Source organism: Dermochelys coriacea, chromosome 10, assembly GCF_009764565.3.
Source record: "Dermochelys coriacea isolate rDerCor1 chromosome 10, rDerCor1.pri.v4, whole genome shotgun sequence".
NCBI lineage: Eukaryota > Metazoa > Chordata > Testudines > Dermochelyidae > Dermochelys > Dermochelys coriacea.
In genome coordinates, this window is record NC_050077.1 from 39541327 (window position 1) to 39557609 (window position 16283).

The window sequence follows — 16283 nt, forward strand, 5'->3', positions numbered from 1 at the left end:
ATAGGAGCTTTGTCATTGGCTTAATGGGGCCGGAATTTCACCCTCTGTCCTGAGTTATCATCTGAACCAAGGCCCTTTGTACCACTCTGGACAGTGACTTTAACGTGAGTGTGAATGGAATTGAGCCCACTTTGCCCCTCCAGAGCAGTGTCAAGGGGCCTAAGGCCTTGTCTACACTGCAGAGTTTTGTTGGCAAAAGGCAGCTTTTGGTGGCAAAACAGATGAGATGTACATACTGCAATGCCACTTTTGGCAAAAGAACTCTTTGGTTTTGGTGACAAAATGAAACCACCTCGACGAGAAGCATAGAGCTTTCTGTGCAAAAGTTTTGTCAACAAAGAGCCAGTGTAGACACTGCAGTTTGTTATGTCAACATAACTGACCTTCCCCAGTTTTCCATGATGCCCATTGTGCCCCCTCTGCTCACTGTTTTGAACTCAGCTGCTCTGCAGGCATGCGCCCTGTGACACTGCACCCCATATTTGTCATAGTAATATTATTATGGCATAATTATGATGCATTTTGTACAATAAGTCATGTGAGGTGTCATTGGAAAAGTTTTGATTTGCTGTATATGATTATCCTATTTGTATGCATATATCATTTTTGTATCTGTTGTTCTGACTATTGACTAGGGATCTGTATTTCAAATGGGCTTACTCTGGAAAACATCCACAGCCAGCCTTTCAGGTACAACAGTGAAGAAGCCAGACAGTGCTGATGGCCCATCAGCAAAGACCATGGACTGTGGAATTGCTTAACCTTCCTGTGCGTGTTTTGGCCAACCTGTAAGCAATGGCTGCTATAACACTGCAAGGGCATAGGACCAGACTACATGTTTGGGAAGTCAGTATTTTCCCACAAACTGATCTGGGAACCAAGTTTTGAAACAAAGGGTTCCTGCCATATTCTAAAACTATATAAGGCAGGGAGTGACATTATCTGTTCTTTACTCCCCACACAAGAAGACTCCTGGAAACATCCAAGGAACAAAGACTGAACACCGAAAGTATTGGACCTAGGCTAAAGCGATTTCTAGCTGGTGTGTGAAAGACCTGGGGATTCCAAGCTGCAAAGCAAGTGTAGCTTGAGTTTAAGAATCTGCAGCCCATTTGTATAATCAGTTAGGATGAGAGATTGTTAATTCAAATCCAATCTATCTAATATATTAATCTTAGGTTGCATTTTTGTTTATTTGCTAGGTAATCTGCTTTGATCTCTTTGCTATCACTTATAATCACTTAAAATCTATCTTTTAAACTTGTTTTTGCTTTATCTAAAGCAGTGAGCTTGGAGTGAAGTCTGTGGGAATCTTACTTCAGAGGGGCTGTTGCATATTCCTCTCTACATTGAGTGGGAGGAGAACTGAATAATAAATTCATACTGGTTGGGGTTTGGACCAAGGCAGGATGATATCGCTCTGGGGTCCTTGGCTGGAAAGCTGGGGCTTATTTTGGCTGTAGCTTCTCTATTGTTGATTCACATGCAGTGGCTGGTCAGAGAGCCTGCATGTAGCTGCAGCTGCATACCTGTATGTATGCTGGTGAAAGTGTAAGACTAGGAGCATGTCTACAGCTTATCAGAGCAGCACAGCAGGAGAGGGAGCCTAGGCTGCTGAGTGAGAGGGCTCAGCAGTACCCCAGTTCCAGGTGGCACCTGGGGCGGGGAGGGGTGAACTTGTCACACACCCCTCCTCTTTTAAAATTCCAGGAAGCTTTGACATTCCTCAGCATGGAGGGCTCACAGAGCTGCTGAGGATGCCACTCCCAGCAGCTGAGGAGGCTGTGGGAGAACTTGGAGGAAATCACAGAACCATATGCAGACAGAGTGGGCTGCTGCTGCAGGGGGTGGGTGGGATGAGGTAGGGAGGAAGGAAGGGGGGAGAAACTGCTGTGCTGTGCAAAGCCGGGGGCTGATGTGGGGAAGTGTCCCCTCCCCCAGGATTGGTTGCTCAGGCTGCTATCTGAACTTAAAGAGACAGCAAGCCAACACACTCTCCCACAATACACAGACTTCCCCAACACACATTCTATTGCTGTCTCTTCCCCCCCACACACACACATTTCCTGTCACATCCTCCCTCCCCTTCCCTGGACACACTTCAGTGGAAAGTGTGAAAGTGGCTGACAATTTATTAGACAGCCCCTGGAATGATGGGTTTGAGAAATCTGCATCATGTTACACTGTACTGCCCCATGAGGCATTGCAAACCCTTCCCAAACCACCCTGTGGCCAGTTGCACAGTGGGATAGCCACCTACCCACAGTGAGTGCATCTGTATTGATGCAAGAGCTGCTAGTGTGGATGTGCTCTGCTGACACAAGGAGCATAGTGTGGGCAGGCAGCATAACTTTTTGTCTACTCTGTGGTGTAGACAAGGCTTTAGTGTAGATGAGAAGCTGGCCGTACCCTTCTAATTTGGTAGCATTTTACATCTATCTTGCAATGATATAAATGCCTGCCCCAGGTGCAGTGCGATGACTATTGACATAGGAATGTTCATAGTTGTATTAGCCACCTGGGGTCAGGAAGGAAATTCCCTTCTGGCCATGTTAATGCATTGGGGGCAAATTAATGTAAGATTTTGGCTGGAAACAAACAACAATTTTTAGTAACAAAGTGTTGTTGCCATGTTGTCCTCACCCCTCTCCCAAGCACTGTCTGGCACCTTAGCCGTGCAATCCCCATTACAGTGATTTTTAAACAGAATACCTGTTTATTCATTTGTAATGCACACAGGATGATTGACATGCAGAATAACACTCTGCAAACCTTATAGGCAGCCAACTCTGAGCTCCACTGCCGCTTTTAGCCACCTACGACAATGGGCAGGCATGATGCCTCCAGGTGCTAGGAGCACATGCAGCAGCAGTCACTCTCATACCTCTTAAAAAGGTTCAGTTTGCAGTCCTCCCTCACCAGCTGCTACTCACCAGCCTTCATCTTCCTGAGCTGCCCCACTTGAGAATCCAACTGCCCCAGGTTCTTGCTCCTGTTCTCCTGCGACACACACATTCCTACAATGAGGGAGGGCTGGGATCAGCATCCAGCCCCATCCTGCGCACAGTGAACATAGGGCTTGTCATAACAGATCGAACCAAACATCCACTTTTTGACAGTGACCAATACCAGCTGCCCCCAGGAAGGTGCAAGAAAGCTTTTGATGGACAGCTATGCATTAACATGACTAGGACTCAGCTGGTGCCCTGAATCATGATGGTTCATAGCCCATATACATTTTCATTGTGTCTAATACAACTATGAACATTTGTATGTCAATGGTCCCAGTTCTCCATCGCCCCCGCACCTGGGGCAGGCATTTATATCATTGTAAGATAGGTGTAAAATGCTACCAAATTAGAAGGGTAGGGCCAGCTTCTAATCTACACTAAAGCCTCTTGACACTGCTCTAGAGGGGCAAAGTGGGGTCGGTTCCATTCACACCCACATTAAGGTCACTGTCCAGAGTGGTGTGAAGAGCCTTGGGTTAAATAATAATTCAGGATAGAGGGTGAAATCCCAGCCCATTATAGGCATAGCTCCTATTGACATCAGTGGGGTCAGGATTTCACCTCTAGTATTTTACCCCTACCATGCGTTGGTATAGATGAATCAGGCCCAATTGGAGTTTTGCCAATGTCTCCAGTTGGAGCAGGATCAGACCCCAGTTAAACTGCCTACCCCACACCCTCCAGAGCATCAAACTGTGCTAAGCCTATCCCTATTCCTCTACAGATTTATTTTGTACCAGGAATGAAGTCTTCAGAATACTATTATTTATTGTGTGGAGACTATACGGTAGTCCTTAGCACTGGTATGCAAGGCACTGTACAAACATATAACAAAGAGACAGGGGTGCTGCTTTCCAACCCAAGAAGATCAAAGGCCATGTTTACATTAATGGAAGATGTTGCTGCTTTGCAGTCATGGGGCTATTTAAAGGGATTTAAAGTGCTGCCTTCCATTGATTGTAAAGAGGAAGGAAAGACTGTTTGATTTTAGGCCAGATTCTGCCCTGAGTTCCCCCCTTGAGGGATCCCATTGAGCCAGTGAGGTTGCATGAGGGTGGCAGAGGGAGGAGTACCCCCTCTGCACCCAGCATTACACCCCATTGTGCTGTGGTGGTGGTGCTGGTGCAGAGCCAAAGAGCCATGTGGTCTCAATGACGTGCGTTGAGGATGGTGTGGCAAGCATTCTTTTGAATATCATGGCTTTTGCCAGCAAAAGAAAGAGTCTGCTCCTGAGTTTTCAGTGTGCTGGTTCCAGATATGACAGTGAGGAGGACCATGTAAGGAGAGAGAGAGAAAGAGAGAGAGGCCTTTCAGAGTTCCACACACCCCTGCCCTCACCCCTTCCACTATAAACACAGCAGATTTAGAGATTCATGTTATTGTCCTATCCTTGTCTTTTGAATTGTACTGGGTCTGCTTTTATACAGAGGAGAATGGCGGCCTCTAGTGGCACATCATGGGATAAACATTTGCCACAGGAAGAGAAGATTGGCTTGTCTGGAGACCCAGGATTGCTGCAGTTTGAAAGTAAAACTGCAAGACAGATTGTCCCATTCCCACCCAAGCTCCCCTTATCTGTGGAAATAGAACAAGGCGTCATGTTTCCTCCTAGGGTATCCCTACACCGTGCTGTTACAGTCATGGAATCCCAATGCGTTTTGTTGCAGAGTTGTGACTCGCACTGTAGGGCTGATGGTCAAGTGAGTGATGCAGCCGGGAAGGGACAGAAAGAAAATGTTCCTTCTTGATGGAGGGGCCTCCTGCAATGAGTGATTATGGTGTTATCTAGGGTCAGCATCCCCTCATCATTCTAATGACCTTAGCTCTTCTGCAGCATTTCCTTTTTGACAGTCTTGGAGCCACCTAGCTTTGTGGGAGGTGGTGGGCAGATGACAACTTACAGTGTTATTTGATGTAGCGCAGCTGAAATGTTATGGTTCTAGCACTGTGGAGGCAGATCCAGGGCTGGTGTCAATTGGCAGAACTCCTAACCTGAGTTCTAATCCTGACACTCACACTGGTGTCTTCTGAAATCACCTAACCTCTCTGCCTCAGTATCCCCTTCTGAGAAATGGGGATAATAACACTCCTGTACCCCTCTGGGTGGATTGTGAGTCTTATAAGTGCTGTGAAAATGAACCATGCTTGTTATTACTGTGACAGAGGGCCAGAATCAGATATCAGTTATAGTTATCTCAGTTTTACAGGGGGAAACTGAGGCAGAAAGGTGACTTGCTCAAGACCAAAATCAGAGTGTTTGGATTGAACCTCAGTGGCTCCAGGGATGTGCTCAGACCTCTAGGCCACACTGCTTTCTCAGCTGCAAAGGTCAAGCTGTTGATCTATATCATTCTCAGATACATGGACTGCCCTAATCTACACCCTCTGCAACCCCAATGAAATTCAAATCAGTGCTTAGAGCCCACTGAGATTGATGCCATAGGAAATCTGAGATAGACAGCACAGTGTGTGAATCAGGGCAGGACTGGGCCCCCGAATTCCAGACTCTCAGCCATAGCCTTTACTTACAAAACCATCCTCCCTTGGTCATCAGTTGCATGTTCAGGCCTTTTTTTTTTAACTAAAAGTTTCAGCCAGGTAACTGCAGTCCTGGAGCATTAATATCCCAACTGCCCCTGAGGGGCAGTTCCACTGAACGACACTGCCCCCTGGGCCAGGGCCCCACCAATTGCAGATCAGATGGAGCATTTAAGGCCAGGGTCAGTGGGGGTCTCTGGAGATGTAACATACACAGGGAGGGGGCAGGACAAGGTGAGATTCTTAGAGCACCTCTAGACTCAGTTGGCCTTGCATCTCAGCTTTGCCCTTGGTCTCCATGTACATCTCAGGCTCCTCCCTCTCCCAACGGGTCTCCAGACAGGCACCCAGGAGGGAGAACTGCCCCCTAACCTCTCCCCATTGTGTTCCAGAGTGACTGTAGAAGATGTCGAACCAGAGTACTGGTGACACCAAGCCCCCATGTTTACCCCGGAATGGACTGGTGAAGATCCCCACCCAACCCAATGGACTTGGCTCTGCCAGCATCACCAAAGGGACACCAGCAGTGAAAAATCGGCTGTGCCAGCCTTCTTCCGTGCCTGCTATCATCAGCCCAGCCTTACCCAATCACAGTGACCTTCCCATACCCAGTCTGGCATCACCACGGTCCTTGGCAACTCTGGCAGGGGTGCCGTCCCCTTCCAGCACCTCCATGGTGGGACTGAACTTGAGTGAGGCCTCCCTGACAAATGAGCACCCCTCCCCAGAGAGGCTTCCTGGTTCCCCCACGGAAAGGCAGCTTGCTGTGGATGAGAAGATCCTCAACCGCTTGTTCTGGTACTTTTCAGCCTGTGAGAAATGTGTCCTGGCCCAGGTGTGTAAGGTGTGGAGGCGGGTCCTGTACCAGTCCAAGTTCTGGGTAGGCCTGACACCAGTGCTGCACACCAAAGAGCTCTACAACACCCTGCCCAGCGGTGAGAAGGAGTTTGTTAACCTCCAGGGCTTTGCTGTCCGGGGCTTTGACAGCTTTTGTCTGGTGGGGGTCTCAGACCTGGACATTTGTGAGTTCATTGACAACTACCCCCTGTCCAAGAAAGGGGTGAAGTCCATGAGCCTTAAGAGATCGACCATCACGGACGCAGGGCTCGAGGTAGGTCTCCTGCCCCCAGTCTGGCTACCGGGAACCACCGAGATGCGGCTGAGTGATGGAAGACTCCTGTTCACTGCAATCCAGCTCCCGGGAGCAAGGCAGGGTTCTTCCTGATAGGGTGTTTTCTAGAGTTCTCTCCGGTCTGGTTTGAAATGTCCCAAATGATGGTGCTCTCAGCACTTCCTAGTAAGCCTATTCCACAGCCCCATAGAACTCACTTCGTTTGCCATTGCTGAATTCCATCCCATTATTCCTTGTGACCCCGAAACAACCCTACCTCTTTTTGGGGTCTGAATTCCATCCAATCTCTCTCTGGTGAGCCAAGCATAGTATTTCTGGGTCAGTCACACCACAGCTGGAATGTTGTTATTACAGAAGTAGCACCTCAGGTGCCAACTGTGAGCAGGGCCCCATTGTGGAAGGTGCTGTATAGACACACCATCACTGCCCCAAAGAGCTCAGGTTTCAGAGTAGCAGCCGTGTTAGTCTGTATTCGCAAAAAGAAAAGGAGTACTTGTGGCACCTTAGAGACTAACAAATTTATTAGAGCAGAAGAGCTCAGAAGAGCTCAGAATCTCAGGCAAGAGACAGGAAGGAAGTGTTATGTCCATTGTATATATGGGCAGCTGAGGCCTAGAGGAATTGTAAGTGAATTGTCCAAGATCACATAGGAAAGCCATGGTGGAGCGAGGAATTGAATCCACCTGACCTAAGGTTTAGGCCAGTGCCTTAGCCACAAGATCAGCCTAACGCCACTCTGATTGCTGGTGTGATTCTTTGCCTAAGCTGCCTGGACTCTCACTTGCCATAGTGCAGTGCAGTGCAAGAGAAAACATGCTCCTTTAATTCTGTAGCCACAGTCCAGACAGAATGCTTTGTATCCAAATATATTGGCTACAAATTCCCATGATTATTCCCTTCTCTGGGAGGCTGGGAGCTTGTTAAACAGATCTGTGTCAGCTAAACAGATTGCTTCCTTTAGCCACTCCCATAGTTCCGCCTCACTATCTTCCCTCAGAGTTGGAATACTAGAGTCGCTGCCCCCTACTGGCACCTCAAGGAGTGAGCACCTGAGGTCTGGGATCGAGCTGAGAAAGCCTGCATGATATGATACAACATTCATCCCCAGGCAACTGAGTCGGCCTGAGTGGATCATTATGGACAGGGCACAGTCTCATCACTCCTTAGTCTCTGCACTCAGCAGCACTTCTGCATTAAGGAGGTGAGCAAGGCCCCCATGCTGAGATCCCCTCATTCTCCCCAGGGGGCAGGACTCAACAACCCTGGGACTCACTTCTGTTTTTTTGGCTTATCTTCCTAAAAGCTCATGCATCAGGGTTTTAGCCAGGCACCTGCAGGAGCCAGGAAGGAATTTTTTCCCTTCCAATGTATGCTGAGGTGGGGAGTTGATCTTTTTCCTCTGAGGTATCATTGATGGCCACAGCTGGAGATGGGACACTAGGCAGGGTGGCAGGGCTCTGAGATGGCACCAAGAATTCTTTCAATCAGGTGTGTGGCTGGCTGGTTCTTGTTCATGTGCTCAGGGTCTAGCTGATCACCCTGTGTGTGGTTGGGAAGGAATTTTCCACAGGTCAGACTGGCAGTGACCTTGGGAAGTGCTTGCCTTCCTCTGCAGCATGTGGGTGAAGGTCACTTTGCAGGATTATCTGGGTGTATCTCACTTAATCATTTTTCTGCCATTCCATTTGCCTTGGGCATTGGTACACCTCAGTCCCCACTTTTCTCTGCCTGTGACACATAATCCTTTAGTCTCCCATGAGCTGTAATCCTTTGGGCTGAGTTCAGTTGTTGGATTTAGTGTGCAGGTGCTGGGTGATGTCAGCGGACTTATGGACAGGAGGTCAGATTGTCACGAGATGGTCTGGTGCTCCCTTCTGGCCTTAAACTCTATGACTCCCCATCTTCTCCTCCATTCCTTGCTGCATTCCAAGTGAAATCTGTCCCCGGGCACAAACCTTTGACAGCGCAGAGTAAAGGTCCTTTACTCCATTGCCCTTTAAAACAATCTGGCCATAATAATATTGCTACCTAGCTTTTCTGTAGAACTTTTCATTCACAGATCCCACAGCATTGTACAAAGGAGGCAAGTATTATTCTCCCCATTTTATACATGGGGAAACTGAGACACAGAAAGGTTAAGTGACTTGCCCGGGGGTCATCCAAAAGGCCAGGGGCTGAACTGGGAATAGATCCCAGGTCTCCAGAGTCTTGGCCCAATACCTGCACCACTGGACCAATTTCTCAATGCCCCCAGGATTGTTGTGTCTTTTGCTCTTTACACAACAAGAATAATATAAAGCAATCACAGACACACAGTTAGGTTCCAAATAACCATACACGAGCATGCCGGGCCTAGCTATGTCCATCCTGCTGCTCTGGCTGGTTTCTGGTGGCATCTAAAATGGAGAGCATGGTGAGTGCCACAAGAAGGCTCACAACTATTTAAAGGGATACTATCATCTTCCTATACACTGCTGTTACACACAAAGATGTAGTTACATTTCCAAGGCTAACCTTAACTCAGCCCCATTTTCCCCTGCCCTTCCAGCCAGGAGACTCCTCATCAATGCTCCATAAGCAGAAAGTCCACCCTGCTGTGTGTATCCATTCCAGCAGAGCCCTCCATAGATATGTGCTAGTAAAGCCCATTCCCAGTCTTCCAGCCTTCATCAGCTACAAGGCAGGGAATCTCTTCCACCCATCCGGAGGATGTCAGGGTGGATTACAAGACGGTAAACCTTGGGATATGAGTGCCATGCTGGAAAGAGTCCCCCAGATTTGTAAGCTTGTGCCCCCTAGTGCCAGGGTGGCTGCTGCCATAGCAGTATGCAGGACCCAGGCAGAGGAAGGGGAGATCTTTTGGCTGCATCCTGGCTCCCTAAGCCTACATCATGTGACTTGGTGACTAACCCAAAGGGAGAGGATACCGAAGGAAGGTGAACATTAAAATGACATCTTGCTGGAGGTCCCAAGAAGGGCTTCCCCCTCCCTCCATCCCTCCTCAAGCACATGGGATTGACTGCAGAGCAGAGATGGTAGGCAAGGTGAGGCAGGTGTGACCACTGGGATACATGGGAAGGTCAAGATGTGACAAGGCTTCACATTTGGGCTGTAGCAGGAGGGCAGGCTGGAGAGAGGTGATGCTCTAGCCTGAGTGGTGGATGGATAGTTTGCTGGTTAGAATGTAGTGTCTGGATGGGGATGGGGATGGTGGTGAGCTACAGCCTACAGGGGAAGTGTGAATGAAGAGGACTGTGACGTCTAGGTGGAATGTGGGTGGGGACCCAGAAGCAGAGTTAATGTTATATTGGAGGCTCAGGTGTGTACATCAAGCATTTGTGTTTTACGTGTTGTTTTGAAGGCAATATATTCCTGACTGTGTCTCTGCCTTAACAGAGGACTTTAGTCTGGGGCAGTGGTTCTCAACTTATTACACATTGTGGGCCACATATGTGGGTCACAATGTGTTACCTCCTAGGCCACAGAGGCTGGGTGGCAAGGCAGCGGCAGCCCGGACCTCAACCCCGGACCCCTGCCACTCAGAGCCAGCTGGCTGCCTGTCCTGGACCCCCGCTGCGCGGCTACCCCGGATCCCAGAGGTTGCAGGGCCAGGCGGCTGCCCCGGATCCCACGGGATGAGCTGGCAGCCACTGGATGAAGGCAAGCACTTCCCAGGGCCAGGCCGGCTGCCCTGACCCCAGACCCCTGCCACATGGGGTGCAATGGACCCCTGCCCTGGACCCCCACTACACAACTGCCCCAGACTGGGGCCTGGCAGCTGCCCTTTAACACACAGCTGAGCTGGGCCGCAGCTATGTGCTAATTGGGCTGCATGCAGCCCGCTGGTCTGGGGATTTTCTTAGCTGTTGTTAAATGGGGAGAGAGTATGTTGGTAAAGCTCACAGATATTTCTCAGCTGCAGTGAACTCTGTGACCATGTCTACACTATGGAGACAATAGTGGCATAGTTATGTCACTGTAGCTATGCCAGTATACCCCAGTAATGTAGACATGGCCACAGAGCTCATTGTAGCTGAGAGACATCTGTGAGCATGTGAGCATTACCAACATACTCTCTCACTTTAACAAGCTTCTGTTGAGATGGAGGGGGATTTTTTTTTGCTGTAGAAACACCATTTCCCCGAGCAACACTAGCTAAGTCGACAGACGCGTTTTTCTATTGACCTAGAGTAGCTGTGTGTACACCAAGGGTTAGGTCCGCGTAGCTACAGCACTGAGGGGCGCTGATTTTTCATACCCTTGAGGGCCATAGTTATATTGTCCTACATTTTAAGTGGAGACCAGGGTTTTTTTTTATCAGCTGCACTCACGGAAATTGAAAGTTCCACATGCTGTGCTGGGTGCTTAGAACACCCACTGTGCCTCATGTGCAGTCCTTACAGGACTCAGGCGTGCCTCTGGTGTAAGACAGCCTGGGTTAGAGTGCCCCAAGAGGGTATAAACTTCACTGGTATAGTTGCCTGAGCTTGTGTGCACCATGAGCCCCACCACACAGGTCTTCCTAAAGTTAGGTGTTACAAGCTCCACCAGGATGTGCGGAGTGGGCGTATCACTTTCAGCAGAGCTTAGGTCTCAAGGATCTCACAGGGGGCAGAACCCAGGACTGCTGGCAGGGTCCTCTGTTAATCTGCTGTGCCTAATGTCTCCAGCAGAGCAGAGGCTCTGAGAGAGGGTAGCCCCCTGTGTCCTGGGGGAAGTGTTTGCATTGGTTCAGTGGGGCTCATTTTCACTAGGTTTCACTGTATGTCTGAGACCATATGAGCCATATTAATGGAAGAGGATACATAACAGGGCAGGCTCCATGGCCAAACAGCAGGTGACACAGGAAAAGAAAAGGCAGAAATTGAGCATGGAAGGGTGGTGGGAGAGAAGAAAGTGGGCTGGAAACTAACCAAGGAGAGGCTAGGATCTTCACATCTTCACGTCGCAGCATATAACTGAGATTCAGAGGCCGCTCAGGAGAAATATCATACTTGAGGCCTTCAGCCAGTCACCTGCAGGGCTCAGGAAGGATTTGTAGCTTAATGAACAATTGGCCAGGTGTGTTCTGGGTTTTGGGGTGGGGTTTTTTGTGTGTGTGCCCTTCCTCTGAAGCAGCAGGGATTGGCCACAGCTGGAGATGGGACAGCCACTTGGATTGGAAGAGTGCTCTGAGGCGGTACAGAAAATTGTCTCTCTTAGATGCTGGCTGGTGTATCTCACTCACATTCTCAGGGTCCATCTGATCTCCAGGTCGGGGTCAGGAATGAATTTTCCCCCAGGTCAGACTGGCAGGGACCTTGGGGGTTTTTACTTTCCTCTGTAGCATGGGGCATGTGTTGCTCTCTAGGATCATCCAGGCATATCACACCTAAACAGTTCCCTGCCATTACTGGGGCCTTGAGCACTGGTGCACCTGTGGCACATAGTAGTTTAGTCTCCTGAGAACTGAAAAGCTTTAGTCTAACCCCAGTTATTGTGTTCAACACATGGGTAGAATGTAGTGACCTGTGAAGTACAGGTGGTCAGGCTAGAGGATATAATGGTCCCTCTGGCCTTAAACTCCATGAATCTAGGAAATGTGGCAGAGGGATTGCCCAGTGCCCATGGGCTTGACAGCATGTCTCTTGGCAGGTGATGCTGGAGCAGATGCAGGGTGTGGTGCGCCTGGAGCTCTCTGGCTGCAATGACTTCACAGAAGCCGGCCTGTGGTCGAGCCTGAATGCTCGCATCACCTCCTTGAGCATCAGCGACTGCATCAATGTGGCTGATGATGCCATTGCCGCCATCTCCCAGCTGCTTCCCAATCTGACTGAGCTCAACCTGCAGGCCTACCACGTAACGGACACAGCCTTAGCGTACTTCACTGCCAAGCAGGGCTATACCACCCACACCCTGCGCCTCAGCTCCTGCTGGGAGATCACCAACCATGGGGTGGTCAACATGGTGCACAGCCTGCCCAACCTGACCATGCTGAGCCTCTCTGGCTGCTCCAAGGTGACTGATGATGGGGTAGAGCTCGTGGCTGAGAACCTGCGGAAGCTGAGGAGCTTGGATCTCTCATGGTGCCCTCGGATCACTGATATGGCCCTGGAGTATATCGCCTGTGACCTGCATAAACTGGAGGAGCTCGTTCTTGACAGGTAGGTGGGTAGCTTTGATAACCCCTACTGTGTCAAGCTGAGACAGGAGCAGCTGGGAGCACAACTAGCATTGCTCACCATTCCCTACAGAGCTTGCTGCTGGGAGAAGCTGGGATTAGAATAGCTGTCAGCTCCCCTATAGAGGGAGAAGTGAAGACAATACAGCTCAAGATCCTGCTCTATTCCCTACAGCACCTCCTGATGGTAGAGGCTGGGGCAGGAATAGCAGCAAGCTGCCTCTCATCACTGCTGAGAAGCAAGAATTGTGATGTTCTCCTCTGGTGTTATCTGGATCGGTGATCTGCTAGGTCACTCCAATCCTTGACTCTGGGAGCCAGTCTTACCCTGCTCTGCTGTGAGAACCCCCACTCCTGGGCTGTTCACACACAGCCTCTGGCATGTAAGCTGCTCCTTGGATTGTGCAACCGAATAACACTAGCCAATATCTCTGGTCCCAGACACAACCCTAGGAACCTCTGACTTGCAGTGTCCAGTTATGCCCGCTGGACACTTCAACCTTATATGAGTTTGTCAGTTTAACAAAGAAATTGGTATGTACCAGACTTGTTATCCCAAGGGGAGTATGCTTCAAACTAAACGCACTGCTTCAGGTAGAATAAGCAAAAAGATTAATTAACTACAAAGACAGATTTTAAGTGATTATAAGTCAAAGCATAACAAGTCGGATTTGGTCAAATGAAATAAAAGCAAAATGTATTCTAAGCTGATCTTAACACTTTCAATGCCCTTGCAAACTTAGATGCTTCTCACCACAGGCCTTCAACCAGGCTCTCCCCTTTGATCAGCACTTCAGTTGCTTGGTGCGGTGTCTGTAGATGTAGGTGGAAGAGAGGGGAAGAGCATGGCAAACGTCTTTCCCTTTTATCATGTCCTTTCTTCCCTCTTGGCTTTGCCCCCAACTTCAGAGTTAGGTGAGCATTACCTCATCATAGTCCCAAACTGACCAAAGGAAGGAGGGTGACTCACTCGAGAGTCCAACAGATCCTTTGTTGCTGCCTAGGCCAGTGTCCTTTGTTCCTGGGAGGCTGGACTGGATTTGTCCCATACATGCCTTGATGAGGTGTGAACTGCCCCTCTGCTCGTGGAGAGTTTTTGCCTGGGCATGTTTTAAGCCACGAGGACACATTTTCAGCCTCATAACTATATACATGAAATTACAACCTATAACATTACTATAACAATGCTCAGTACATCATGAGCCTTCCGAAGACAGCTGACATGACAAACTTTGCATTAGATACCACATAATCATATTATAAGGATGAACATGAAGGTGCTGGGTGTTCCCCCGAGGTACAGAACATCACACCTCCCCCCCCTTAGAATCCTAGAATCTCAGGGTTGGAAGGGACCTCAGGAGGTCATCTAGTCCAACCCCCTGTTCAAAGCAGGACCAATTCCCAATTTTTGCCCCAGATTCCTAAATGGCCCCCTCAAGGATTGAACTCACAACCGTGCATTTAGCAGGCCAATGCTCAAACCACTGAGCTATCCCTCCACCTTAGTTTACTGCAAGAGGGTTAGTCATTATCTCAAAGGCAGTTTGTGTTATAGTTCTTTTGGCATGCAGCCATTAAGGCCATGAGGCGGTGTGCCTCAGTTTCCCCATTCAGACACGGCAAACAAGGTTTTTTATGGTTTCTCTGCTGTGATAAGCTTTAAACCTGTTTACAGGTATTAATTGAAAAGTAGCATTAACATAAGGTTTAACATCAGTAACAAAATTCTTATCCCAAAACTTACATTAATACCAACATTTTTATCACAGATGGTGTTTACAAGTATCTTTATGACACCACGCCCTCTGTTCAGATAGTGTAGTTTGAGGGTAGTTTGTTCATTACCCATGGTGTCCTTTGACTCTCTCCCATGTAATCAGTCACTGGCTTTTCCTTCCCTCCAATGTTCCCATCTGTGTGGGCTCTTAATTTAATCATTTTTTCTGGAATTTTGGTGCCTCAGGGTCTGGCAAGATAGGTGTTCAGGGGGATCCTGCACATTGGCTGGCTCTTTGTGGAATGGTCTCCCAACCCCAGGACTATACATATGCAGAAAATCCAGCTTCCCTTTGGGGGTTACCCTGTGTTTCCCCTTCCCAGCACTGACTCCTTCCCTGACTCCCTTTCCTAGAGGACTATGATCTGTGCTCTGTGGGCGAGGTGTGTTTACTCTTTGATCAGATGCACCTTTTCCCAGCAGCTTTCCCATAACTGTTCTCTGTGTCTCACCACCTGGGAGAAAACACTCCCCTCTCTGCCTGTTGGGTTATTTGTATTCTGGCAAACTACCACCCTGGCAATTTCCTGGTCCCAACTCCTCTGCCGTCACAGGCATTGGAGCTGCATCTTGATTTAAAGAGCCACAATTACTTTCCAAAAAATTATCAGAAATAGCAATCTGAAAAATGGGAACCTGGATTAGGGTACCCTCCACCACCCCTTTCCCTGTCCCTGAGAAGTCAGCTGTGTGACTGCTCCCCTCCAGGAGGTCAGTTACACCATTCCTTCTCAAAACCTGAGTCACAGGCTGAGTGCCTGGGTGCACAGATGCTGACCCAGCCATCATAGATTCATAGATACTAAGGTCAGAAGGGACCATTCTGATCATCTAGTCCGACCTCCTGCACAACGCAGGCCACAGAATCTCACCCACCCACTCCTACGAAAAACCTCACCTATGTCTGAGCTATTGAAGTCCTCAAATCGTGGTTTAAAGACTTCAAGGAGCAGAGAATCCTCCCTCCAGTGACCCATGCCCCATGCTACAGAGGAAGGCGAAAAACCTCCAGGGCCTCTTCCAATCTGACTTGGAGGAAAATTCCTTCCCGACCCCAAATATGGCGATCAGCTAAACCCTGAGCATATGGCAAGATTCACCAGCCAGATACTACCGAAAATTCTTTCCTGGGTAACTCAGATCCCATCCATCTAATATCCCATCTCAGGGTCTTAGGCCTATTTACCCTGAATATTTAAAGATCAATTAATTACCAAAAATCACACTATCCCATTGTACCATCTCCTCCAAAAACTTATCAAGTAGAATCTTAAAGCCAGATAGATCTTTTGCCCCCACTGCTTCCCTTGGAAGGCTATTCCAAAACTTCACTCCTCTGATGCTTAGAAACCTTCATCTAATTTCAAGTCTAAACTTCCTAGTGGCCAATTTATATCCATTTGTTCTTGTGTCCACATTGGTGCTGAGCTTAAATAATTCCTCTCCCTCTCCAGTATTTATCCCTCTGATTTATCCCATCCTCCTAGTGTCCTGGGCATCCTGTCCCAAGTGACCAGTGAGGAGACATTCCTGTACCCCCACTATTCCTTCCCCAGTTTCCCCCTCTGGGCCCCCTCCTAAGACACATTTCTCTGTGCACCCTAGGAAGGGCTCTATCTCGTTCATCTGCAAAACTTTGCCAGCTAACAACTGGGACAGTTT

The 16283-nt window shown here is 48.8% G+C and overlaps 1 protein-coding gene across 1 annotated transcript in view; it reads left to right on the top strand.

The window, feature by feature from the left end:
- The window catches only part of FBXL16 (F-box and leucine rich repeat protein 16), a 98683-nt gene that overhangs the window by 67031 nt on the left and 15369 nt on the right, over positions 1-16283 (top strand). The window contains exons 2-3 of the mRNA XM_038419289.2: positions 5942-6660; positions 12316-12824. Coding sequence (XP_038275217.1) covers positions 5956-6660; positions 12316-12824 — 1214 coding nt within the window. The 5' untranslated portion in view covers positions 5942-5955. The remainder of the gene's footprint in view (positions 1-5941; positions 6661-12315; positions 12825-16283) is intronic.